This window comes from Dermacentor albipictus, chromosome 3, assembly GCF_038994185.2.
Source record: "Dermacentor albipictus isolate Rhodes 1998 colony chromosome 3, USDA_Dalb.pri_finalv2, whole genome shotgun sequence".
Taxonomy (NCBI): Eukaryota; Metazoa; Arthropoda; class Arachnida; order Ixodida; family Ixodidae; genus Dermacentor; species Dermacentor albipictus.
This window is the reverse complement of record NC_091823.1, coordinates 122,273,289-122,299,602: the sequence shown is the minus strand read 5'-3', so window position 1 is coordinate 122,299,602 and position 26,314 is coordinate 122,273,289. Positions and strand designations below refer to the sequence as shown.

Genomic DNA, 26,314 nt, shown 5'->3' with positions numbered 1-26,314 from the left:
ACTGTGACTGCAGCCAGATCTGGCGGACACTGAAGATGGGTGTTATGGGCGACACCAGATGGCAGCACAACACAAGTGGCACTGCAAGAGCCTCGTGACAGGTGGCGAAACACATCTTGGACACTTGTGTCGGCCAATCCTGAGACATCTGTACGCTGCAAAGAAAATCATTTCATTTGGTGGAGGTGCTGACTCTTTGTCTATACTAAAGCTATGCAGTTTGGTGCTACCCTCCATCATGCCTGGTGACTCCAGCCAGCCTTTGCCTGTTTCGGCCACCCTTGCTGAGGTGGTCGCGGCCAACTTTCTGTGGCTATGAAGGGTAACCTACGGAGGCTGAGCGTGCACAAGTGAGAGCTTTTGAAAAGAGTCCTGTGTCTTAATCCTCGTTAGTTTAGGCTGGGAAGAGAAAACATAAACACCTTATGAGCAACAGTTAAATAAGACAGAACATGCTGTGTGTAAAGGTTTACTTATTTTTGAAACTTTTCGTATCCGCATGTGAGGAAATGCGAAACCGTCACACGTGGAAGCTGCGTCGATTCAGCGTCTGTTCCGAGCAGCCAAAAGCACTGTCAAACGCTGCCGCACTACATGGCGTGGTAAAACGTGTGCAGCAGCCACACACCCGTAGCTTTCCCTTCATAGCCATGGAAAGTTGTCTGCGAGTATAGTATGGGTACGTACTGAAAGTGGCAGTGGTGGCTGGCTGCCAGGTGTGCGCCTGCCACGAGGCACCGATGCCATCTGGCGGCGCATGTGCAAGAACCGCCACTCAAACCTTAATGAACAAAAGGCACCATTATTTGTGGCATAACTGCAAGTCGGCCTAGTTGGAACAGATTCATTTTTGAACAAACTTTCTTTGCACAAACAAAGTTTGTTTAAAAATTATTTGTAGATTGTGTTGGTTCAGCTGAAAGCTTCAAGTTCTATAGCATTCCAATAGCTTTACTATAACCCCCACTGCATGCAACAACTTTGCACATTCAAAGCGCCCAGGGCAAAAATTCCTGGAATTTTAAGAAAATTCCCAGAAATTTCAAGGTTTTTTTTCCCAGCTTCTCCCTGGTGGTAGGCATCGTGGACAAGTGTTTCCAGTTCTTCCAGTTGCACTGTGATTCTCTAGTATATTTCAGCAATAATGGGGATGACTCCTCTGAGAATTGCATGGGGATTACTGAACATGTTCTGAAGTTGTGGGGACATATTCCTCTTTGCAGTAATGGAGTTCAAGCAGAGTCATTGGAAGCCTGACAATATTATGCTGCTTTGTGTCGAACAAAAGGCTGCAAATATTTTCCCACTTTCTGCATGTCTACTTGCCAACATGTGAACTTTAATGTTCTTAAACATCCCTGGTGGGGAGGGGTGAATAGCAGGTAATATTGAAAAGCTTGCCATGAGTGCGCACCTTGTTCGATACATACGTACATTATTAATGATGAGTCGCCTTCATACATGTCACGCAAGCAGCAACAGTCTTAGAACAGCAGAAACTGACAAGCAACAAACTTGTTTTCAGATCACTGTCTTTTTCAATGGCTTTGCTGTTGCCAGTTTCATCTGATTCAGGAGCTTGTCTGAATAAGCTTGCTGGAAGCAAGTACCCATCTCTAGTGTCCTTTCACCATAGGAAGAAGAGTGGTCAAAAGCCATGATGAGCAATGTTTGCAGTAATATCTGTTCATGTTCGGCATTACTGCGAGGAAGTGACACGGTCACCAGCATTATCACTACGATTCTGGTGGATTTCAGCAATCCGCCCACATAGAGAATTTTTCCTGCTTGAGCCTACTGTATGTTACAACTATGCTCGTTCAATGTGTCCAATGAAAGTTTATGGGCTTGCAAGTTGACAAAATGTGAAACTGTAGAACGGGCCCAAATGCAAGAACTTTGCAGAAAATTCAGGAGAGTTGGCAGGTATAATGACACGCTCTCTGTAATGTTTACTATCATGTCTGATGTTTTAGTCTCTTCAGCAAGATTGGCTCCTACTATTGCATTGGACAGCATGATTGCAGAAAGGTTTTTAATACATACTGCTTCTGCTGATTCTCAGGTGTTCATGGATGCACTGCAAGTGAGTGCCCAGTGCAGGCAATGCCATTCAACTCCCGACAGTGTCGTTGTCAGGACTGCCTGGTTGCATTTTACAGCGAAGCCTTTAGCAACAATTTCCAACAGTTTTGGTGACGTGGGGGCTGGCGGTTAATGCACTGCTGTAGTACTCTGGTGTTCCTGGTGCTGGCAACATCGCCCGCACTGCCAGCAAAACAGCTTGCACCGCAGCCCTGGAGTGTCTGTATGACCATGGCGGCGGAATGCATATGCCAGCATCAGCAGAGCTGGTTCGGATTACAGGAGTGTGCGTTAGTCATGAGTGGGGCTATAAAACTGCTGAGCTTGGATGTAGCGAAGCGTTTGAAACAACCTGGGAATTGTGCTGAGTATCATCATTGTCAGTAGCAGCCTATTATATGTCCACTGCAGGACGAAGGCCTCTCCCTGCGATCTCCAATTACCCCTGTCCTATGCCAACCGATTCCAACTAGCGCCCACGAATTTTCTTATTTCATTGCTACACCTAGTCTTCTGCCATCCTCGACTGCGTTTCCCTTCTCTTCGTACCCGTTCTGTAACCCTAATGGTCCACCGGTTATTAAACTTGCGCATTACATGACCTGCCCAGCTGCATTTTTTTTTTCTCTTAATGTCAATTAGAATATCGGCTATACCCGTTTGCTCTCTGATCCAAACCGCTCTTTCTCTGTCTCCTAACGTTATGCCAAGCATTCTTTGTTCCATCGCTCTTTGTGCGGTCCATAACTTGGTCTCGCACTTTTTTGTCAGTCTCCAAGTCCCTGCCCCATATGTCAGCACCAGTAAAATGCACTGATCGTACACCTTCCTTTTCAATCATAATGGTAAGCTTCCAGTCAGGAGCTGACAATGTCTACTGTATGCGATCCAACTCATTTTTATTCTGTGAATTTCCTTCTCATGATCAGAGTTCCGTGTGATTAGTTGACCTAGGTAAACGTACTCCTTCACAGACTCCAGAGGCTGACTGGCGATCCTGAATTCTTGTTCTCTTGCCCAGTTATTCATCATTATCTTCGTCTTCTGCATATTAATTTTCAACCCCATTCTTACACTTTCTCTGTTAAGGTCCTCAATCATTCACTGTAACTCATCTGCAGTGTTGCTGAATAGAACAATGCCATCGGCAAAACGAAGGTTGCCGAGATATTCGCCGTCGATCCTTACTCCTAAGCCTTCCCAGTTTAATAGCTTGAATACTTCTTCCAAAGGTGCTGGGTATAGCACCGGCAAAACAGCCCTGTAGGACTTCTGAAACGTGCAGCAACTGCTTTATACAGCTTCACCGTCTTTGACTTGCGAGTGCTCGAATCACCATACATCAGTGAAGGGCTCTTTTATCTAGTGGGATGACATTCATCAAATAGTTTAAATCAAGCATTTTCCTGCCAGCAAGTTGTCACGACTACGTGACACCCTAAAGGGGCATATATATTATTCCTTTGGTGTTTGATGGCAAGTATATTTGACGAGATTGCTACTTAACAGTCTTGCTAAAGCATAGGATGGGCTACATCGAGCCAAAAAGACGAGCGTCCTGAAATAAGCTGCCGAGTAAGATTTTCGCGCACACATTACCTTTCACATGCTGCCTTTATAATTTGCTATTGCGTTAGCAATTATATGAATGCTTTAGGCACATTTACGGTGTCAACACCACTGCCGTCGTGCTGCCTTGCTATCAAAGGCATGCATGTGCAGTTCATGTGCGGAGGTTTAGGAGGTTTGCAGAGATGCAGACTGTGTTTGGCTGCAAAAACAAAGAAGCAAAGCAAACACCATCAGTGCTCCACCCAGTTGGCTCGGCGGCAGAGCTGAGGCAGCGTTCTCGTTTCTGCTGCTGGCGTGAGCATTGCATGTAAGCACGCTATAGTGTTCCTGCTGAGCTGCTATGCGTATGCACTGGTCCGGGTGAAGTGGACTGTGCTTATCAAGATAACACTATCCAATATGTCACTGCACATCGACTAATGCTAACGGTTTCCCATTGGTCTCATCTTGGGCACCACCGAGGTACAATGCCACTGGCAGCATTCATTACAATAGCGTTGCAAAGCATCTGGTAGCTGCCACGCTGCCATTCCTCCTGCTCATCAGCAGCTGTCTTGCGTGCTGCGTCGTGCCATGTCGCACCCACATACAGTTAGAACATGGTAAATTCAATTCGCTTGCACCACCTGAACCACTTCTCGAGGTGCTGAACCACGACATTCATTTCAAGAGGTGCAGGAAAGCTGCAGGGCTGGTTCAACTTTGCTGCACCCACCCACTCCACTGTCAGTGCCGACTTGGTGCAGGCGTGCAGGTGCAAAGCAGCGGCACAGCAGACGACACAGCACACGGGCGCGAGCACCGTTAAAACCGTGCTTACGCACATCTGATGTGCCTATGCAAGTGTGGTGTGTATTTACGCCCCAGAAGCTGATCATACCTGCAGTTCAGGACTTACACACTCCCTGCCCATTAGTCCGACATAATGCCTGCACTGTGTCTGCACCTTTGCATTCATTTCAAATGTCTCGCTGGCCCTGCACCTCAGGAATTGAGTTGCACAATTTCTGAACTGCTCATGAACTGCTGTGAACTGGTTCACAGTGGTGCTGGTGAATAGAATTTGACGAGATTCAGTTCAATGGTAAATTTTGCTATTGCTGCCGATGCTTTGCCTTCATGCAAAATTGCCAAATTCATTGTGTTTTGTTTACAGGCTTGGTCAGTCTTTCATTCATCAAAACAAGCACAGTAACCACGAACTAAACGTTCAATTTTATTTTTATTTTGACGTATGTTCAAATATTATGTGGCATAATATGAGTGCGGTCTTCCAGCGGTGTCTGCTTCAGAACCGTTTCTTGTGGCCACATTATGTACTAGCCCCGCATATAGGATGATTCACTTCAACAAAGGCTGCAACTTTAGTGCCTGCACACATTCTCAGAGCAACATGCTTACAGTGAAGCCTCTGTATCACCAGGCACTGAGGGAGTGAAACTGACAATGATGCCTGTTTATGATGAAATAGCACATACAACAAAGGATGGAAGACCAGACACTTTTGTTGTCGTTTCTTTTGTGTACCATTATAGTTAGAAAACAGCAACAGTCCAGATCTGACAAGGGTGGCAAAGTAGCTATGGTGTTTCCACTGCTAAACACATGGTTGTGGATTTGATTCCATGCTTTGACGGGGACTGAATGCAACAATACATGCATACAGAGCTTTGGGTGCGCGTTAATATAAGGACCCTCACGAAGTCTGGCCATTTTGTGCTGACAAGCGCAGAGCATACAATGCAGAATAACGATTGTGTCTGCAAAGTATTACATCGCTACGTGCCCCGGAAAGACTTGAAATTTCAAACAAAACGCTGTTTTCTCCTCGCGGCCGCCATGCTCGAAGCCAGAGGTTGACGTACAAGTGCTAGTGTACGTCATCAATGGCCACAGTGGCAACAATGGCCTATGTCGCTTGTGACGACATGCAACTTTGAGAATTATTCAAGGCAACACCTGTTATTTGTGTCGTATGTTGCTTCAATGGACAAATTAAAGCTTACAGAAATAAATATTGCGCGGATACCATGCACTGTGGGAATTGATGTAAGTGAAGCTTTCTGCGCTGTTTGCTTTCGCCGACGATAATTTGCAGTGATGTTGGTGGCAAATGTTTAATTTCTTCAACGTTTTGTCCAACACAAGAGTGGCGAGTTGATGTTAAACGTTACCTTGCGCACACCACTGCTGTTTGTCTGCGTAGTACACAAAACACAAAGGGAGAGGCGTTTCCTTGAGACGTAGTTGTGCACCATATTTCATAACCTCAGAGAGGGTTGACCATTGTCATTGCCTCACATGGCACATCGCATCGTAGCAGAAGCATTCAGCTTGAATTGGATTATGGGGCTGTACATGCCAAAACCACAATTGGATTATGAGGCACGCCGTAGTGGTGCACTCCGGATTAATTTTATCACTGTGGTGTTCTTTAATGTCTCTGAATCAAAGTGAGCAAGCATATTTTTTTTTAGCCCCCATCTCGGTCAAACCTGCGACCTCGAGCAATGGGATAGCCACAAAACTATTACGGTGGGCACAGAAGTGTTTATTTGATGTGCGACCGATCCCGTTGCGTCACCTAGACCTTACGGTGCACTTTATTTGCCTGGTTTTATTTTTCAGAAATAGGAGAAATGCACCGTACCGTACCTTGAACTTAAGTTTATCCAGCGTTTCCTTGCCTTCTCATGACATCACCTTTTTCCTGACCCCCCCTTGTATCTGTATGGGAACTGCGAACGAAGAGTGTCAAGGCTGTTGTTCACTCGTTTCACGACCACGCCGGCTCTACAGATTCTCTGCCTCCTCTCTTCCATTCTATCTAGCTTCCCTCTGGACTTGCACGTTGGTAGAAAGGCAAGCGCTTGCAAGGGGTCATGGAAAGTTACAGCTGTCAAGACGCTAATGTGGCGACAACCAAGGAGCTCCAGAGAGCATTGTGCACATTTGACGTCATGCGATCCAAACGAGTTCCTCGCGTCTCTTTTCTTCTCTGCCAAGCTCCTTCCACGTATATACACGCTCTGAACCACCCCCCGACGCAGTGTGCCGGATAGCAGAAGCCACAGCAGCAGCAGCAGTGGGAAAGTCGAAGGAAAAGGCAAAGAAAGCTTCACTGTAATTAAACACACAAACCAAATGTCTGCATGCTTTCGTTTTACTTCATACTGCAGCGAGAGATGTACTTCTGTTTTGTGTGCTTGTTGCCACGTGCGGTCACGTGCGCAGACACCGAAACTACGTCATTTTCAACCGTGTTCCAGTGCGGGATCATGCTCTGTGATCTGCTTGTGTCTGACTCAGAATTTGTGTTGCACTACTTTATACCGCAAGTCAGGTGTCCTTGTGCGCAGCACGCAAAATCGTGCACTGCCCGAAACGAGACAATTGCAACGGCTCATGCACGACGACATCAGCGGAAGTGCGCTGCGCTGCAAAAAAGCGAGGAGAAAAAAAGAAAAAAACAAAGGCGGGGCCCATGATGCATGCGTCACGCGATCCTCGAGGTCCGATATGGGAGAACGCAGGGAAGGAATTTCGCTTGTGGAGGCTAGACGGGGCAAGTGGAGTGTTTGCAGTGAAGCTCACCTCCCGAAATCATGGCTTTGCGACACTGAAATATTTCTATCTCGGCCATTAATGAGCCGATTTGAAAAAGTTTTGTGGCAGAACGCTTCCTAAAGGACACGTAACAACCTCCAGAGTATTACTAAAATTTGCTATAGGGCCTGGGGAGGGGCCCCTTTACCGGATCCTGGTGATCAATCATAATGGAGTCCTCCAATATGTATGTCACCTCTTGTAGCCCATGTGCATTGGTTTTGGACGCTAGGAGCTGCCAATTTCCTAATTCACCACTCTCACAGGGAACATTCCATGGTACAAAGTCTTTATTTTTGGTCTTTATTTTGCTTATACAAAAAGATGAGATTCTGAGCAGACGCACACATAACACACTCAAAAAAGAAAAAGAAAAGAAAGGAAAAACAGGTCAAAGAGCAATACATGAGACAAGGCAAGCGTTGACGTGAGAAAAAAAAAAAGAGCTTTATACATTTCCTACTCTTACTGATGAACAATGAATGAGGGCAGTGACGAGTGCTTGCTACAGCTGCACGACTTGTCCACCATACGACGACAACTTGCGAGATCCGTTTAAAAACCTTGCCACCCTGCTTGTGTGGCAAGTTGGCACATGCAAAACGAAGTAGTGGTGACGTACTAAACAGACAGACAGAAAAAAAAAATACAAACTGCACAAAACGTGTGGCTACAAGTATGAAGGATCAAACGACATGCACAGTGGCTATTCGCTTCTATGCGTGAACCTTTGGCAGTGTGGCTGGCTTGCGATGCCATGCTCTTGCGCTCACAGACGCATGGCATCTATGACTTACACTTTCCAGACATCCTTCCGGTGCAACGCTACTGGATGCTTGTTACACCTCAGCAATGCTTGCAGTCCTCAGTCGAAATAAAAGACATTCACTAACAGAACAATACACAAATGAGTAAATGCACAGTACTTAGCTTTTAGTACTTAGTACTAGTTTTAGTACTTAGCTCACGAGTCAAGACTGAGTACTTACATTGCACCAAGAAAAAAAAACTCGGAAGGAGCAACGTAGAATGATCATATACAGACCTCACAACTTAGTATTGCTGATAATGCGCAGGCGAGGCTACAGCTGTGGGAGGCGACTGGCTGAAAACCCACCACCGACACCCAGCAGCTTACTTTAAAAAGCTCTGAACCACTCTTTACTGAAGTTGAGAAATGCATTTGAAGTTCCAAATTTGACTTTTGATGTTCACGTAGAAGCCAATACTTTAGATTTTGATGCCTACGAGGCAGCAAACGCGGTTGTCCTCGGCGAACCGCATTGCGCTCAGTCAGCAAACTTGTTGCTGCACCCCGTGGCAGCGCCGGTATCCACGCTACACAGCAGATCACAGCTACAAGCAACTGTAGTGCGTGAGCGCAGCGTTTTCTTTGTGCACAACAGGGCTGGAGTGCATGCTCGCGCGTACTGTTTTTCACCATACCAAAGGGTGGTTCAAGACCTATTTAAGACGGGTACAGGCTTACCCCAATGCCGTGCTCTGTTCGCACAGGGTCAATGACGCCGGATGGGAGTCGTGCCACGCCTCATTTCTAAATGCACCGTCCCGCAAGGGTGGTTCTCCGTCTGCTCGTTCCATGTGCGTTCGCCGTGTGTTCGTCCCATGTGTGCTGACCACTTAAATGCGCACATGCCTTACAGCAGCATTATGCCCATTTGGGGTCCCCGCCAACCCCATGTTGCTTGCAGCTTACCCCAAAGCTCAGATTCCTTTTTCGTCTTATGGTAGATAGACTAGAGCTTCCACCAGAAACCTGCCAGTAAAACAGGTACAAACCCAATACTGGTCAGGTCCTTGGCCATTGCGGGACGACTGCGCTTTGAAATTAGGCGAGACACGTCTTTCCCTCTCGTGCTGAAGGAATGCCATGAGAAACTGCCACAACGGGAGTGGCACCCCGACCTACTTTTTTGGAGTTGTTTGTGCCCGCAGAGTTTTAATGGAAGTTTGCAGGATGCAGGCTCAACTCGTCAGGCAGTACACCCCTGAAGAAGCCGTGTGCACGGCCGGGGGACGCCTGAGCCTTATAACTGGTGGGCGACCGGCAGCAGCAGGTTTAGAGCCCTCAACCCCTATCCCGCAGTAGAGGCAAACACAACCAAGAGGCCACGGCTGCACACCCATGCATGTGCAGGCAGCCTGGGGCTGACAGTTTCCCATGCGGCATCCCTGCAGCACCTGAGAAGTGCTGTAGGCTTTTTCGTAATATGCTTGTGCTGACTGATGTGCACTATCTTATGATGGGCACTAATTTTATACATTCAGCAGTACCCTACATTGCCATCACAGTAATAGCATCTCCTACAGACAGCGTAACAAGCTGCCTGAGCACTTACCTCGTGGCTTAAAGAGTTGGTCACAAGAAATCATTACATTACATTTACCTTAACTCACAGGAACTGGTTTGCATTCGGATTATTATGTTTGTTCCCCACTCTCCTTCGCCGACTTGGTCCACCAACATTATTTACAATGCCAGTGAAGAGCCCAGATACCTATGGTTTGTGACGTCTCGTAACGAACAATGTGGAAAAAAAAATTCCGCAATACGCAAGTGGCGAGATCAGTTCTTCTTGGCATACTCGGGGAACACGCCAAACTCCCCCCAACTGGCACACGGCTCGTGCTGGGATGCCCGGCTGCGCACGTTAGCACTGATGTAGTTTACGAACGGGCTCTCCTTCAGGGGCTGCGAGCCGAGGGAGGGTGTGCCTGCATGCACGAAGCTGTGGAAGAGCTTCTGCAGATTGTGCTCAAACTGCAGGTCGTTGCGGTGCATCTCCGGCGAGCCCGCAGCAGATAACATCTTGCCAAAGATGGCTGCCACGTCCAGCCCATGCTGCGCGAGCCTGGTCGGCTCGGCATTTGTGGAGAAAGAGAGTGACACGTTTGGCGAGTAGTCGACAATGTAGAAGTGCGCAGATTTCGCCCCTTCGGTTGCATTGATAAAGTCGCCAGTCAGTAGCTCCAGTGGGCAGGTCACACGAACATCTGAGATCTGCGCATCATAGACAAAGGACAGTTGTCCGCTGCATGAGCTGCATACATATGGAATGTTCACTTGCTGTGCACCAATGTGTGTTGTACTTAGTAGGTGTAATTTAAACACCTGAAAACAACTAACAATGCTGTGTCTATTTAGTATTGAACAGAGTCTGTCTAAAGATTCACACCAGCGATTCATGCTACTAACATTAAATCAGGCGTGGGAATGCCTAAAGTCATTTTGTAGCAATGTTTGCAGCAGATAGAATTTCATCCTGTAGTAGACTGGAGCAAACATTGCATGCAAATCCTAATTTAGAGCATTATTCTAATAGAGGTAACAGTCACAAAACCTTGCATTCTGGAGCATTAAAGAAATGTTGAAGAGCAGCCAAAAGGCATTTTTCATACTATATTTGTATTAGGTGCTGGTGAAATGACTGGAGGTGTTTTCAACAGAAGTTGTGAAGAAGCTAAGGTTAGCAAACAGCCACTGTGGTTTGCTCAAATACATCTCTAGGTGATGCGACAGCACCAACTAGCTCAAACTAAGATTCTGCACGTGACTTGACTAGAGTTAATGCTGGAACAGTTGGATTCCACGAACTGTGCCAACAACCATCCAAATAAGGCAACAACTCTGCTTGACTTCTTGGGTAAACTTGCATTGTTGTTAGCTGCTAGTATTGCCTCCTGCAGAGCATTCAGACGAGAGGTAACTTGCACTGTTTCATATTACATCACAAACAAACTTCTTCAATTCTTGTTAGTTACAATCACTAAAGCCAACAGACAGTGAAACCAGGGGAAGCATACAGAAAATCAACTGTTCTTTTTCCCCAACGTTTACCTCTCAGTCTGTGCTCTCAGCATCTCAGATGTTGAATAAAGGCTGATTTGATTAAAAATGTAGAAGTAATGAGGAAAAATGAAATGAAAGTGCAAAAAAAAATGACATCTTGCAGTCAATGAGAGTCAAACCCACATTACACACGCGTGATGCTATTCCATAAAAACTACCATGGTAGCTGTCCTCCCGTAAATTCTACTGGGTATCGTGCATGTGTACTGGATCTTGCCCTTGGAGTGTTAGCCAGTGTCACTTGCAGCCAAGGCAGTGGATGTGAAACTTGCTAACCATAAGAGATGTTATGCTGCGTGTCAACTTAGGAGCAGGCAACTGGCCAATAAGCAATCATGTGCTACCTCATACAGTAGACTTCCGTTAATTCGAGTTCAGATAATTCGATATGGCCAAACATCCCAGCTGGCACCCATATATTTCTATGCACGGGCCAAACATTTGTTACTTCTATCCTGAAATTAGCCTTTGCCATGCCCCACCCCAACGGTGACCGTAGCTGGCGACTCCACTAATGACAGCATCCATCATGGCGGTGCTTAGAGTACAGTGAATGAGTTGGACACACGTCATTGCTTTTCGAAAACACCTATTTTTGGCCTGCCCCAGAAAGATTTTAAAGTAATAATGGTAGCTCACAATGAATTATTAAAGTATTTACCCAATTCTAATGTGCACTTTGTTTTCCGAGAGATTTTGTCCGAAGATCGCTTGGGCGGTGCAATCCAAAATGATACCAGGACCAAAAATGTGTTCCCAGCATTTGACTATCAGAGTCAGCTTAGCCAGCGTCATTGCAATTGCCACCACATTAAGGCGACCATGGATGGTGACAGAATGAATCCCGCACAGCATGATGATGGCAATACGCCGTTTTCAGCCTGATTACAAAAGCACATTCAAGTGATAAGCTATTTTACTTGCTAAGCTAGCAGAACAAGTCCTGTCGTGGCATTCCGGAGAATTGTATGCATCGCAGAGCGAACTAGCAAAGTGGTTAGTCTAGGCGTGGGTGTTGTGGTGTTGTTTGATAAATGCACTGTCAAACACACCATGGACTGTATGAAGGACGGCATGTGGGTCTTCACAGACAGTGATAAAATTTCACGAGACCGGAAATAAATGTCCGAATTAACCGAATGTTGAATTATACCAAAAAGACAATACACAAATGCTTACTGTGTCAACACGCATTTATTTACTGAACGAACCAGTAAATCTTAGTTCTATTCTGCACAAAAGCAGTATGGAAGCTGCAATTCTCACCTCATGTCTGATCAGCACTTACAGCAGCGAAGGCCTCACGACTTCCTTTGCAGCACAGCTGTGGTGCGCATCATCCGAGACATGCTTTTCACTACCGCACGCACATCCCATTAATTTTGTCGCCAGTGAACTGGTCGCATGCAGATTGCCCGTCCATTGCAATGTAGCCAGTGCTCTTCATCCTTGACAGCTTTGTACCGAGTCAAAACGAAGCTACTGTTTGCTGCAACTGCTGCGGATGAAACTGCAACCGCTATCGACGCAATCAGGCACGGTGACCTAGCAGTTCTCAAGGCAAATGACCGACATGCACACCGAGTCAAAACGAAACAGCACACTATTTGCTGCAACCAATATGGCTGGAACCATCGTGATGGCTATTGATGTGATCATGGATGGCGACTAGTGAGTTATGAAGGCAAGCGGCCAACATGGTGTTATGTGCGGTGAGAAATGCAAGAATAAAGGCTTTAAAGGCACAAAGCATTCCCACACTGCTGTGATTCACGCATGATTTCCACTGATGACTATGGCAACGCGCACTGCATTACTTCGTTTCCTATGGACACTAGTGCTGTTTTTGCTCTTTTGCGGTGCTCCGCACTTGCCGAGTTCTTGGAATTAATCAATGTGTGGCCAAACACGTCCGAATTAATGAGAGTTCGATTACATTAAATAATGCTTACACCAGAGGACGAGTCAGAATCGCCCTGTTTTCCACACTAACAAGGGTCGAATTAACGAGGTTATACCGTACTACCTTGCACGAAATTAGCGACAACAACAAGGAAGAACTACAAGCAACTTGAAGCCATCTGCCATCTTGTAATTAAGACGGCAGAAAGCAATTAACTGCATGCACAATCGTCGCCATCCTGTTCCTCGGGCACAGGGAGCTGTATCATCACTCACGCATTCCAACTTTCAGCTGCCCGCAGCTACTGCACTCACCATCGTGTGCAGCTGCTCGGCTGGCATCGTGTCGTTGCGCACGTACATCTGCAGCACCTTTTCGGCCAGCTTGGGGTCAATGGCCCCCAGCCGGTCCCTGACGTAAGAGCTGAGCTCCGCACTGTCCACTTGGTCGGCCAGGGGGAGCCCCCGCCGGGAGGAGAACTCCTGCAGGTTGGAACCTGCACAAAGCAAGAGAAGGGCCAATGTCGCACGTGCAGCATTTCTGCGACCACTATGTGCAACTGCACATGGTCCCCCATCACCAATGACAACCTTCGGAAAACGTGCACACACATATGCAAGCGTTTCAGCAGTTTGTAAATAACCCTGCATGGCAACAATTCAAGTACACTCAAACCTTGATTTATCCCTTTGAGATCACGTGTCTGGACCCTTCCGACACGAAAGTACTTTTGGATGTCAGGAAGCACCCGACACTTGCACGTGCTTGCGTTCGCCGCTTATACGGACTGGTAGTGCCAGCTTTCGGAAACTTTTTCAACCAATAAGTGCACTTCAAAATGTCTTTAGATGAGGTCGGCACTTTTTTTTTTCCCTTCCTCCACGCTTGAGGGAATTTTCGCAATTTATGGCGTGAAGCGCCGACGGGATGGCGACGTTTTTTTGGCAAGTGAGTTTTATGGATGAAATTCAGGCGAGTTCAGTGAATTGGAAGACGATTTTAATGCGACGGATTATTCCACCTTCAGGTGGTCAGTAAACATCCTCAGATGAGAGCACTTTTGAAGAAAGCGATTATGAGGATTCTACAGATTTGCAGTGCAAATCTTGGCCTGCACCTGGGAAAGAGTGCTTCAAGCACTACCACACAGTGCTCAAGTACCACTGAGAGCCTCAAGAATAAATAAGTTTTCTGAAATAAATCACCTAACATGCATTTTCCTACTATGCATGGCACCTCGTATGTGCGAAATAGCTTCAGACTCCAGAATTTGTGCTAATGCACAAGACTGCAAAGGGTTAATAATGTCGATGGGACCCCAGAATAATATAACTAAACCGAGAATTTCATAATACTTGGAACGTTTGAAACATTTATATGAATAGCATTATATATACTCAAAAGCAAAAAATGTGTAATTTTTGCCTGTGTGTACACTTATCACTCTTAGTGCAGACAACAAACTCATTTAGGTGTCATTTAGGTGTCAACTGAAGTGAAATTTGGTACACTCACATTTTAACCAATATTTCCCCATATTTTAGATAAATCAGGCAAAATGTTAAATTTAAGTGGAGGCTGAATTTCAATGCATTAGGCTCTACGAGTACACATTAGGGAATTGAAAGCACTCCAATAAATAAATTTTTCTTTAAATTGGGTTTCGCCAGATCAATGTCTGACCGTAATAAGTGGGATCTCGATAAACGGAAATCACTTCAACTGAACTGCCACTTAAACGGAACATCATCCTCATGGTTGGTTGGTTTTGTATTCATGCTGGACTTCAGCTTTGTCTCTCAGTAAATGGAGCTCCTCATAAATGGAACCAATCTGTAAAAGTGACCCAGCACTATTCTTGGCAAGCAGAACTTCGAAAACAATTTTGCCTAGTGTCTTATGTCACTGATGCTTCCTGTGGTGCTCTATGTTGAAGTGTGCACAGAAATGCTCATTTATAAGTGATATTTCTCTTCATGTATGGCTACAATGCACTGTAAGTCGCATTTAAAGGCAAAATTCACATGTGGCGGCTCCTGCACCCACGCACAGTCCCTCATAAAATTTTGCTGTGAATTACGTGTGCAAAAATCGAAAGGTAATTCAATAATTCAGGTAACTGCATGAGCCCTGCAAGTTTTGGTGCTATAGTGTTTGCACTATGTGCCAGTGCATGTTACTTGTTTGATTATGGAACACTACACGTGCGTACAAAAGCTTCCAGAATGCTGCAGAGAATGTGAAAAAGCTCAGCTATGTCGCATTCTAAGCTACCCCATAAGACCCAATATTTAGTGCAACGAAAAGATGGAGCACGGCGGAACGACAAGAAAGACAAGGCAACAGACAGAATGGCTACAGACAAATCGACAGGAATACAGTTGACTTCCGTGAATTCGACCCTGATTGGACTCACGAAATCTATTGACGCACCTAGCAGGTCTAATTAAACATGATGCACAAGAAATGTCAGAACGCACTGCTGATTCATTTGGCAGGGTTTGCCCGTTTCTAATATGTCTCCGAATTAAAGACACATTGCTTTTAAAGTGTTCTAAGAAGAAAACGAATGTAAAGATAACATTAAAGCTCCTAAACACAGTAGAAATCTAACATGCAACTGATTTTTTTAGCGAGAAAAATGGACAGGAGTCTAGACATATGTTGCACAGTGGTGACCAGTTTTCTAATGTCAGCTTCGCTGCACGGTGTTTAATTGTCAACTTCGCCGCAATACAGTCGTGTCCTGCAGCAAAGCAAACAAATCTTCGCAGACATGGTTTTTGGCCTAATTTTTTTGAGGAAAAGAAGGAAAAAAGTACGGGTGTGTGAATATTAGAAAATTTCGAATATTATTGAACACTATATTTTTAATATCCGCATTCCATTCTAAAACTAGGTATTCTATACCTTTCAAATCTTCGAAACAAATCGAATATATTGCTGGCTATGTGGGGGCAACCATGTTTCTTTGCATTTATTTCTAAGAAAGTGTCTGATATTGTGCCGAATTTTGCGATAACTTCATGCTGCTAGCAAAATATTGCCTTAACACACACTTAGCCACTCAACATGTAAGCTGTGCAAAAAGCAAGCCTCTCAGTAGCAAGGGGTAAGGGCTTGCCAACAGTGAGGGTGCACTTTTCTTGCAGGTACCAACCCCAATCCTGAGCTTATTGGTTGACAGCAAATGGGATGAGTGGCGACTGGTACAGGGTCAACTGCCTCTGAGTTTACGGGAAATTGACGCAGTATAAGGCCCAGCTTGGCGAGAACAGACAACTAGCAGAAATTATTCTATTTTCCAAAGCTAACATGAGCCAATATGCTACCTTTAGTATAATGGCTTACTAGTTTAATTTTTTTACCAATGACAATGTAATTGCAATGTTCCAGCATTATGTTAAAATAAACTAACTTGTTAATACAGTTGAAATTCGATTTAACGAAGTGATGACCACGCTGAAATTATTTCATTGAACTGGGAAGTGCTGAAAATTCAGAATATTATGGTAGTTTGTAGTAAAGTTCGTTAATGTGGTGTTCGTAGTAACAAGGTTTCACTGCATACAAGTCTGCATAATTAAAGTGCCACATCATGCTGATGATATGCCCACTTTTGCCCTTGTCTACGCCCTTGTCCATGCAGAAACTAAGCACTCCCAACGCGTGTGTGGCTCTCGCCACTTCCACTGTCGATGGCTTCCTTAATCCTTTAGGGCATCATTCACCTGTTGCACCAATACTTGAACGCAGCGGGTGGCACACCACTAGATCCCATGTAGAATTTGCAGGATGCACTCACCTATTACAACAGGCACCCGGGTGAAGTTCTCAGCTGCCCACAGGTCATAGACAAAATCCTTGAGGAAAACACCTGGAAGAACACGTGACAAAAAAAAAAAAAAAAAAGCCAGCATTAGTAGTGGTATGGTGTCTAAGAACTATGGGAGCAGAAGCATAGTGTCCAGATCTGAACACATTTCAAATCAAAATGTGCTTTTTTTTCAGCTATTTTTCAACTGCCATTTCAATAGTCCCGTAGGTGTGCTGTTGTGGTTCTGACCAAAAATCTGTGTTCACTTGTTATTCGCAAGGTAATGGCTATGCAAATTGCCCACATCTACAAGACAGTAACTTCGATGGCCAAAGAGCTTGGCCATTCCAAAGTTGCAAGGCGGCTTGACGCGAACGAGTCAACAATCCGTGGAGGGCAAAACCAGCAGGTGCTGCTTATTAAATGCGAGCCTGATTGCAAAGGCTTTCACGGCCCTCACCATGGCTGTAGGAGTGAACTGCAGCAGAAGGTGGCGCAGTTTGTAATTGAGCCGGGTAATTGCCTCACTGGAGGAAGCACCAAGCTTGTACAACAGAAGGCAAGCGGCGTTGCTTAAAAAATAGAAGTGCCTCGGGTGAGCTTCAAAACATCGCACAGTTGTGCTCAAGGGTTCATGATGAGGAGGAAAGGATTTTTTTCTCTGGCAAACGATTTCTATACGCCAAAAGCTGCAAACAGACCTTGGAAGCAAGCTGCCGGAGTTTCAGTGCTACAGGATAGAGCTGCGCCATTCAACAAATACAATTGAACCTCGCAATAACGCAATCGGTGGGAAACGAAAAAAAATGCACTTTCGCAAGGATTTTGTTGTTGCGAGATGAGACAGCACAGATAGGTCACTCATAGGCCCCGACGCGTCCGGTGCCGAGCGTGAAAGTGATCGTTTCTCGTATACCCGAAGGTAGTCGATCGAGATTACAGCCCCTTCGCACAAATCTAATCCAGCGCCGAATCCACATGCAGTGCCTGTCGGGTGACACCAAAAACAGCGTTCTTGAAGCAAGGAATGCGTACTCCCAGACGATCACTCAGTTACAGCACGACGCGTGGTACAGTCGCCGACCGTTTATTCGGACCTCACGGGGACTGCGAAAATGTCCGAATAAACAGGTGTCCGAAAAAGCAGATTAAGAAAAAAAAATAAAATCCTTTATTTCCACGCACTTATTTGGGCTTGGCAGTAGGCTTGGAAGAAAGCGTGAATGCGCAGTTGCACGCTGTTCTGTTTACGCGCAATCAGATAAGCCTGAATCTCGGAGAGGTTCGTACGGTCACTATTAGCGGCTGATAGCACAGTCACTGCTTGTACACGCTCCACATGCGACGGCAGCGTAGCACATGGTGAGTAATCTTCCGACTCTGAGTCATCGTCCGGCGGTGCAGCAGAAACCTGACGAATGATCTTACCGTCGTCGAGTTCTGCGCATGTCAATACAGCAGTGTCAGCACCTATGAAACTGTCAAATGAGACGGTGTCTGGAACCGCAATGCAACCACTGCGCAGGTCTCGGAAGAACATTTTCCGCGTCAGGTGGGGCGCACATCGGAAGGCGACTTAGGCCTCCCGGCACCCGCTAGCCGGCATTCCCCAGTGAAGTCTGTGCGGGCACTGTCGGCGCCATTAGACACTTGATGCGATGTTTCCGTACACCGCGTTGGATCACCGAAACCTCGACACAGCGCACAAACGAAAAACGTGGCCTGCTCGCAGCGTCGTGCACGAAGAAACAAATAAGCTGCTGGATTGTCTTGACATGGCTTACTAAGCTGAAACCGGAACTGCTGCAGAGCCACTCTAACCAGGCAGAAACGATGATGATGAGCGGGGATTTCCAGTAGCGCCACTTCGTGGGGCAGCAAGGAAGCTCTGTTCAAAACAAACATGGCGTTCAGCAAGTCGAACGATGTATGGAACCATGCACCGGTCAGAGTCGGTGCATGGTGCTCTCGACCGAGTTGGCTCAAGGAGTGTCCGAAAAATCAGACGAGAGGTTGCAAGGTGTCCGAACTTTCGGCAGTTGTTATACATTATGGTCTATGGGGAGAATGGCGGTGCCGCGAAGCTGACCGAATAATCGGGCATGTCCGAATTTTTGGAGTCCGGAAAATCGGTCGGCGACTGTACTCCATGCTGCGACCGCCATATCTCAAGCACCATGCACAATTCTACATCGGTGGGACATAAATTTCCTTGTTTTTGCTGCATTTTTCTCACCGAAGCACACATATGCACCACACTAGGTGTGAAAAACCGTTGTCACATGTCGGTAGCAACATGCGTGGCACTTCAAATGGATGATCAACAAACAAGATGGCAGCCACGATGTGTTTCCAGCACATGCGATCACTTCTGGCGCTTGGTTGTTTTTGTAGATGAAAATGCCGCCGCCAACACAAGTGTAGTATGGTGGTGTTTTGCATAATTTTAGTGCAAAGCAATCACATCTGAGCACATCTTAAAGCCCCCTAGCCTTGCGCGAGTAGGTAATATGAGGGGTTATGTTCAGACAAATTGATGCGGGATTGCAGTACAGCGACATTTCGTTGCCGAGAGGTACAAAATGCATTGAATCCTATGGGCGTTCGCGCCTGGGATACGAAAATGTTTCGTACGAGAATTTTGTTGTTGCGGGATTTCATTATCACAGGTACCGACTGTATGCTGTTGGGACATAACGCTGACCGGACGGCAGTTTACACGGACACAATTATTGTGAGCACTGTTGAAAAGTTAGTGCCCCTGAGGTATGTATCAGGACTATTTGAAACAAGGCGCAACTGACAGTGACGATAGCATGTATGGCAGATATGCATAAGCTCCTATCATAAAGTGCTCAGCAATTCAAACGCAATACAGGCAAACCCCGCTGTTGCATTCCCAGGTGCTGCATTTTCCTGGCTATTATGTTGTTTTTGGCCGGTCCCGACATAGCTCCCATACGATCCAATGCATTGGGAACACTGCTGCTGCGTTGCAACAGTGAGACCATTCCCGCATTGTACGTTCCGAACTGCCCCTCCGCGCTGGTCCAAGTGGATTGGCCGTCCAAAGTGCCGGGGGTGACAGCTATGACATATTTTTGGTTCCATCCTGCAAAAGCATGGCCTTTGAGATCTTTATTTGCTATCTGAAGATGGTGTCTATGATGTGTCTATGATGGCCCTAGAATTGGTTTCGGCACATACTACAACAAAAGTAGGGCCTCCCAGATCTGTTTCTGTTGCCTAGAGCTGTCGCATTGGCTTGGACTCATCGTCCTAGTTATTCTTGGAAGTGCATGCCCATGTGTTCCCATGCTTCCCGCAGTCTGCTTGTGTTAGCTTTGTTTCTTGTGGGTCGTCGCATTAGTCATGCAAGTGAGCAGCATAGTTCTCTTACGACTCCAGCGTGCCAAACAGTCTCCAAACAGGATGACATCAAGAAAGTGGGAAGCACTTTCGCTGCAAGAGGAGTTGAACATTTTCCGCGTAGTGAAAGAAAACCCGACGCAGAAGAAGGTGTACATAGCGAAGGAGTTAAGACTGACACCTTCCACCTTGAACTCCTTAGTTGCAAGAAGGAACGAAATTAAAGAAGACACCCGTATCTTTGACGGCAAGTGAAAGCAAGCCCAGAGTTTGGAGCATGTGCAGCTTGATGAGGCCGTTTTCAAATGGTTCACGCAAGCCGAGGCCACTGGAGATCGCTGACAAGCTTGGTATCGATGGTTTTTGTGCGTCGAATGGTTGGATTGATCATTTTAAAAACGGGCACGGAATATGCTCCTGAACAGTGAATGGAGAGGCTGCAAGCATTACCACAGCAGCTGTCGACGCCTGGAAAGAGACCGCGACGTCTATCATAAAGGATTACGAGCCAAGGGACATATTCAATGCCGATGAAGTGGGCCATTTTTTCAAGGTACAGCCGTCTAAGACACCGAGCCTAACGGTGAGGCTTGCCATGGCGGAAAATGCAGCAAGGAACGACTAACGATGCTGCTGTGCTGCAACTCTGATAGTTCCGAAATGATGAAACCGTGGGTGACTGGAAGGTTTCGAAACCCACGATGCCTCAAGAATATCTGTCACCTGCCCGGCCGCTACAGGAATAATAGCAAGGCACGGATGACGTGCTCACTTTTTGGGGAGTTCTTGGGATGCACAGACTCTAAGATGGGCTGCCAGAACAGAAAAGTTGTTCTTTTTCTCAACAACTGCTCCGCACATCCAAAAGACACTGCGTCGCTCCAGAATGTCAAGGTAGTTTTCCTTCCTGCCAACACCACGAGCCACCTTCAGCCTTTGGAGGCTCGAATGACAAAAAAATGTGAAGCACTTCTACAGGAAGTGTATTGTAAAGCGATCCTTGGCCAGTGTGAAGTGTGGGCAGCAGCCGGTAGGCCACGGAATCATAGATGTTATGGATTATTTAGCAAGAGCATGGAGCGCTGTCACTGCTGCTACTGTTGAACAATGCTTTAATAAGCATTTCGATGCGCGTGCACATGACACAGCAGGAGCTGTTGCAGACTGTACATTCGCGGACTGCAACCAACTTGACACAGCGATGGGGACAGGAATGGAATTGCATACAGTGATTATGCTTCTGTTGATGACGCCATAGTCACCTACGCGGAGTTATCCGTCGACGACATCGTGGCCGAGTGTGCCGATGTATGCACCAGTGATGAAGAAGTTGAGGAAGAGGTGAAGTGGATGCCAGAGTCAACGTCCTCATCGGCTGTAGCGGCACTGGATTTTTCGAGGAGGTATGTGTGTACCAGTGATGATGGCGAGAGCCACATGGCACTGCAGGTGCTTGAAAAATGCCTTGTGCTTATCGGGCATGAGAAAATGCACCAGGCAACGCTGCACGATTTTTTTCAGATGCAAGAATTAAAATAAAATTGTGTGCAATTAATCGCTACTCTAACTTCTCAATTTTTCCCCTTTCTTGGCTCTTACATATTTTTTTTTAGTGGTCCCATGGAAAACATATCAGTGGGTTCTACTGTACTCAGAACGCCTGGCTGCTGGTGTTTTTTGGACCAAAAGTGGGTGCTGGGGACACCGACAGGGTGAAACGTGGCACACAATGAAAGCTAGAGCCTTTGTGATTCACCGTGGCTGCATTGGACCCCACAACGATCAAGCAGCGTACGCCTGTGGCACAAAAATGCGAGCAGATATGTGGTATAATTATTGCGTTTGAATCACTGCATCGTGCATCATTTTCCGGCACAAAACGATTCCAAATATCAGCCCCAAGAATGTGACCATCCACTGCAAGGAAAAGGGTTGAGTGGATGCGTCCCTGGTCCTTCAATGGGACAAGACAGCATGGTGCCAACGACTTCATCCCGCATCCATGCTGGTGCTAGGTTCATTTTGCCGTCACCTGACACCTGCAGTGAAGAAGCTGATGGTAACAAAAAACAGACTTTGCTGCTATTCCTGGATTGATGACATCCATGCCTCAACCTCCGGATGTCAGTCTTAAACCATTTTGAGGACAGAGTGCAGAAACTCTTCATAAGCTGCATTAGTAAAGGTGTGGCCACAGTTCCTTCAGGAAGAATTATGCAACCATGCGTGCAGCAGTTCGCCAAGTGGGTATCTGCAGCATGGTACAGTCTCCCAAGTGACATGCTCCATGAGTGCTCCATACCTAATGACCTCGATGGAATCGAGGATGACATCACCTGGGAAGCTGACAGTGAAGAAGAGACCACACTCTTTGAAGACTCTGCATCCCATGATGATGAAAACAAGTGAAGCAATTGAAGTTTGTAAAAAGTGCAGTGTCGGCTGTAATCTCCCATAAACAAAGGTACTGTTTTTCTGCTGTCGGGTGTCGCATTACAATCAGTTTTTTTTTTTTCTCATAACAGACTGAAAAGTTGCCCCTCGCATTACAATTGTGGTCACTGTCATCATCATCAGCCTGGTTATGCCCACTGCAGGGCAAAGGCCTCCCCAATCTTCTCCAACTACCCCAGTCATGTACTAATTGTGGCCATGTTGTCCGTGCAAGCTTCTTAATCTCATCCGCCCACCTAACTTTCTGCCGCCCCCCACTGCGCTTCCTTCCCCTTGGAATCCAGTCCGTAACCCTTAATGACCATCGGTTATCTTCCCTCCTCATTACCGTATTTACATGATTGTAAGTCGACTCGAATGTAAGTCGACCCCCCATATCGCGTGACCGGAAAAAAAAAATAAGAGAGCATACCCGAGGGTGCATTCGATAACGAAAATTTATTAGTAGCTGACATGGTCACTGGACTACTCGTCTTCACTAGCGCTGCCATCGTCACCGTTGCTGCGGTCCCACAGCGCGTCAGTGTCCAGCGAAATTTCAAATTTGGCAAACATTTTGCAGAACAGCAGCCCACGCCAAATGCACCCAACCACACGCAGCCGTCAGGGAGGCTTTTTTGACAGGTCCGGTTGGCGTAATTTCGCAGTCTTCTGCCGCCAGCCACTCGTTGTACTCACAGCGGAGCAGAACCTTAAAATTAAGGCGAAGGTCCGGGCTCGTTTCATGACCACGTCGCACTTCACTGGCAGGGACCGATCACGCATTTCAGCGACGTACGCCGCAAGCTTAGCCTACAGCCCCGGAAAGCGTCCAGACTTCGGCACGTGGGAAATTTCTCACTTGCCGTCACAGGTGAAAATTTCGCTTCGCTGAAGTCGCCACTCTCGCACTACCCATTTAGAAACATCGAAATTGCGGCCCGCTGCGCAGCGATTTGTTTCTTCTAGATAAAGGATGGAAGCCCTCTTGAACGCTGCTGTGAACGAGTCCCGAACGATTAGTGGGCCTGGAGCACTCATGACTACCGGGGAAGCATAAAAGTAGCACGTAGCCGGCAGTCAAGTGGAACGAGTCTAGCCTTTAAACAGAGAAAGAGAAACCCGCGAGCAGTTTCTCTTTCTGAAAACCCCGCGAGCGGTGTCTGCTCTTCCATGAACTACCGATACTCCCCGCAAGCGTCGCCGTTCTGAGGGTGCCGCCGCAAATGGGAACAGCGGCGCTTCCATCAACTAACGACACCCCCTCCTCCATGATTGTTGCATGCACTGTAAAACTCTCGAAAATGTTGAAAAACCCTTCCGAAAAGCGAACAAACACGCGGGATAGCGAAAAGATACGGGTAGGGCCATAGAGCAAACATAAAATTGTAACTACATTGTAGCTCCCGTTGGTATTGCTTTTATTGGCGGGGCCATGTTTTGGTTTCGATTGTAAGTCGACCCCCCAATTTCAGACTTTCAAATTTGAAAAAAGGGGTCGACTTACAATCGTGTAAATACGGTACATGTCCTGCCCATGCCCATTTGTTTTTCTTGACTTCAACTAAGATGTCATTAACACGCGATTGTTCCCTCACCCAATATGCTCTTTTCTTATCCCTTAATGTTACACCTATCATTCTTCTTTCCATAGCTCTTTGCGTCGTTATCAATTTAAGTAGAACCCTTTTCGTAAGCCTCCAGGTTTCGGCCCCATACGTGAGTACTGGTAAGACACAGCTGTTATACACTTTTCTTTTGAGGGATGATGGCAACCTGCTGTTCATTATCTGAGAATGCCTGCCAAACGCACCCCAGCCCATTCTTATTCATCTGATTATTTCACTCTCATGATCCGGATCCGCAGTCATTACCTGTCCTAAGTAGATGTATTCTCTTACCACTTCCAGTACTTCACTACCTATCATAAACTGCTGTTCTCTTCCGAGACTGTTAATCATTACTTTAGTTTTCTGCAGATTAATTTTTAGACCCACCCTTCTGCTTTATTGGTAATTACACCAATAACGTTGATGACAATGGCTGTCAACAGAACAATGGTATGGATGGATGGACAACACAAACCGAGTCTCGGGTAGCAGTAAAACAAAAAACTACATATCACTTCATGAAGCGGAAAAGAAGGCCAGGACAAGCATTACCGATTTCAATTACACACTCCTTAGTGATGTGAGGCACACCCTTTAAGACAAGCTCCATTAAAGCGAACCCTCCAATAACCAGAACAAACTGGGAAGTTGTTTGGTTCTCAGCAGGTACGAATCGGTATCTGCTGACTGTACAAAATGACTTTTGTTATGGCAGTGAACTTCTGCCGTGGCTACACACATTGGCAAGGTCACTTTGCGCTTTGTCTTAAACGGAGTCCGCAGTAATGTGCAATAATTCTCACCATCAACAACAACCAGGCTCGGTGCTGTCATTTCATTCTTGCGTGGTAGCTGCGCAGAAACACTGTCGTACCACGACACTGGCACGGCTGCTATCACCTCATCGGCTGTCTTCTGGTGAAGGCAGGAGAGGCTGGTGCAGTTGATATTCCTGCATTGGAGCAAACATTGCAGAGGGTTACAAGGCAAGGCATTTGTGTCAGATGCAACATTGTTGTGGCAAGGTTCAACACTGTTCATTACTAAAGTGCAATGCGCACAAAAGGACACAGGCAAGTTAACGAACAAGCTACAGTTTAACAGTGAATGATTATCAACTCGCCCAACTTTCATTTCTCTTACAGTTCAATTGTAAGTTCAAATAATCAGGTAGTCTGAAAAAGTTAGTTTGAGGGATAAAAACGCTTGTAGGCTGCCTTTCACAATGACATCAGCTCAGAAAACTCCTTAACAGACTTTTGCTCAACTATGCCCTGTGCTCTGCACCAATAATACCTACTAGATATTTTGTTACAGCTTTGTGCTCACCCACTACACACCCCGATATGCATAGCTTGATACAGTTGACTTCCATTAATTCGGCCCTGACACGACCAACAAAATTGGTCAAATTAAATAAGAGGCAGAAAAAAACAATACCAAAGCATACTGCTGGTTCATTTGGCAATATTTGCGTAACGTGAGCCCACTTTCTATGTGCTCAAAGTAGAAAACTAACTTCGAAATGACATCAAGCACCTAAACAAAGCATAAATCGAATGCGCACCCAACCTTTTAGCAAGAAAAACTTAGCGTGCCTCCGATTCGGAGAACAAGAAAAAGACAAAACCAGTGGACTTTAACAATCACAGAATAGAAATTTATTTACTTAGTGTATGTTGTCAGCACTCCCGGACTACTTTAAAGCTGTATGTGATGGACCACAACATGTCCTCCGTGTGGTGCATGGTGCATTTGATATGCTGCATTTATAAAACGACTCTGCAACAATCGCACACGAGATAGTAGCCCATGCCTAGGACTAACAACTTTGGTGTTTGTCCTACTATGCATGCACTTCTCTGGAACGCCAAGAACATGCGACGGGATTTGTTGCCACTAGTTTAACATGTAAAATAACAAATAGTTTGAATGTGCTGTCATAATCACACTGAAAGTGGCGTGTTGTAGTCATGCTAAGCGAGAACTCGTTCTGTTGCAATCCATGGTTGCAATCTTGTGATGGCAATGGCACTAGCTAAGCTGGC

The 26,314-nt window shown here is 46.2% G+C and overlaps 1 protein-coding gene across 1 annotated transcript in view; it reads right to left on the bottom strand.

The window, feature by feature from the left end:
• Positions 1 to 7,535: 7,535 nt before the first annotated feature.
• LOC139057573 (fumonisin B1 esterase-like) overlaps positions 7,536 to 26,314 on the bottom strand; it is a 34,195-nt gene continuing 15,416 nt past the window's right edge. The window contains exons 5-8 of the mRNA XM_070536017.1: positions 25,070 to 25,218; positions 16,843 to 16,914; positions 13,352 to 13,533; positions 7,536 to 10,285 (exon numbers count right to left, since the gene is read on the bottom strand). Coding sequence (XP_070392118.1) covers positions 9,851 to 10,285; positions 13,352 to 13,533; positions 16,843 to 16,914; positions 25,070 to 25,218 — 838 coding nt within the window. The 3' untranslated portion in view covers positions 7,536 to 9,850. The remainder of the gene's footprint in view (positions 10,286 to 13,351; positions 13,534 to 16,842; positions 16,915 to 25,069; positions 25,219 to 26,314) is intronic.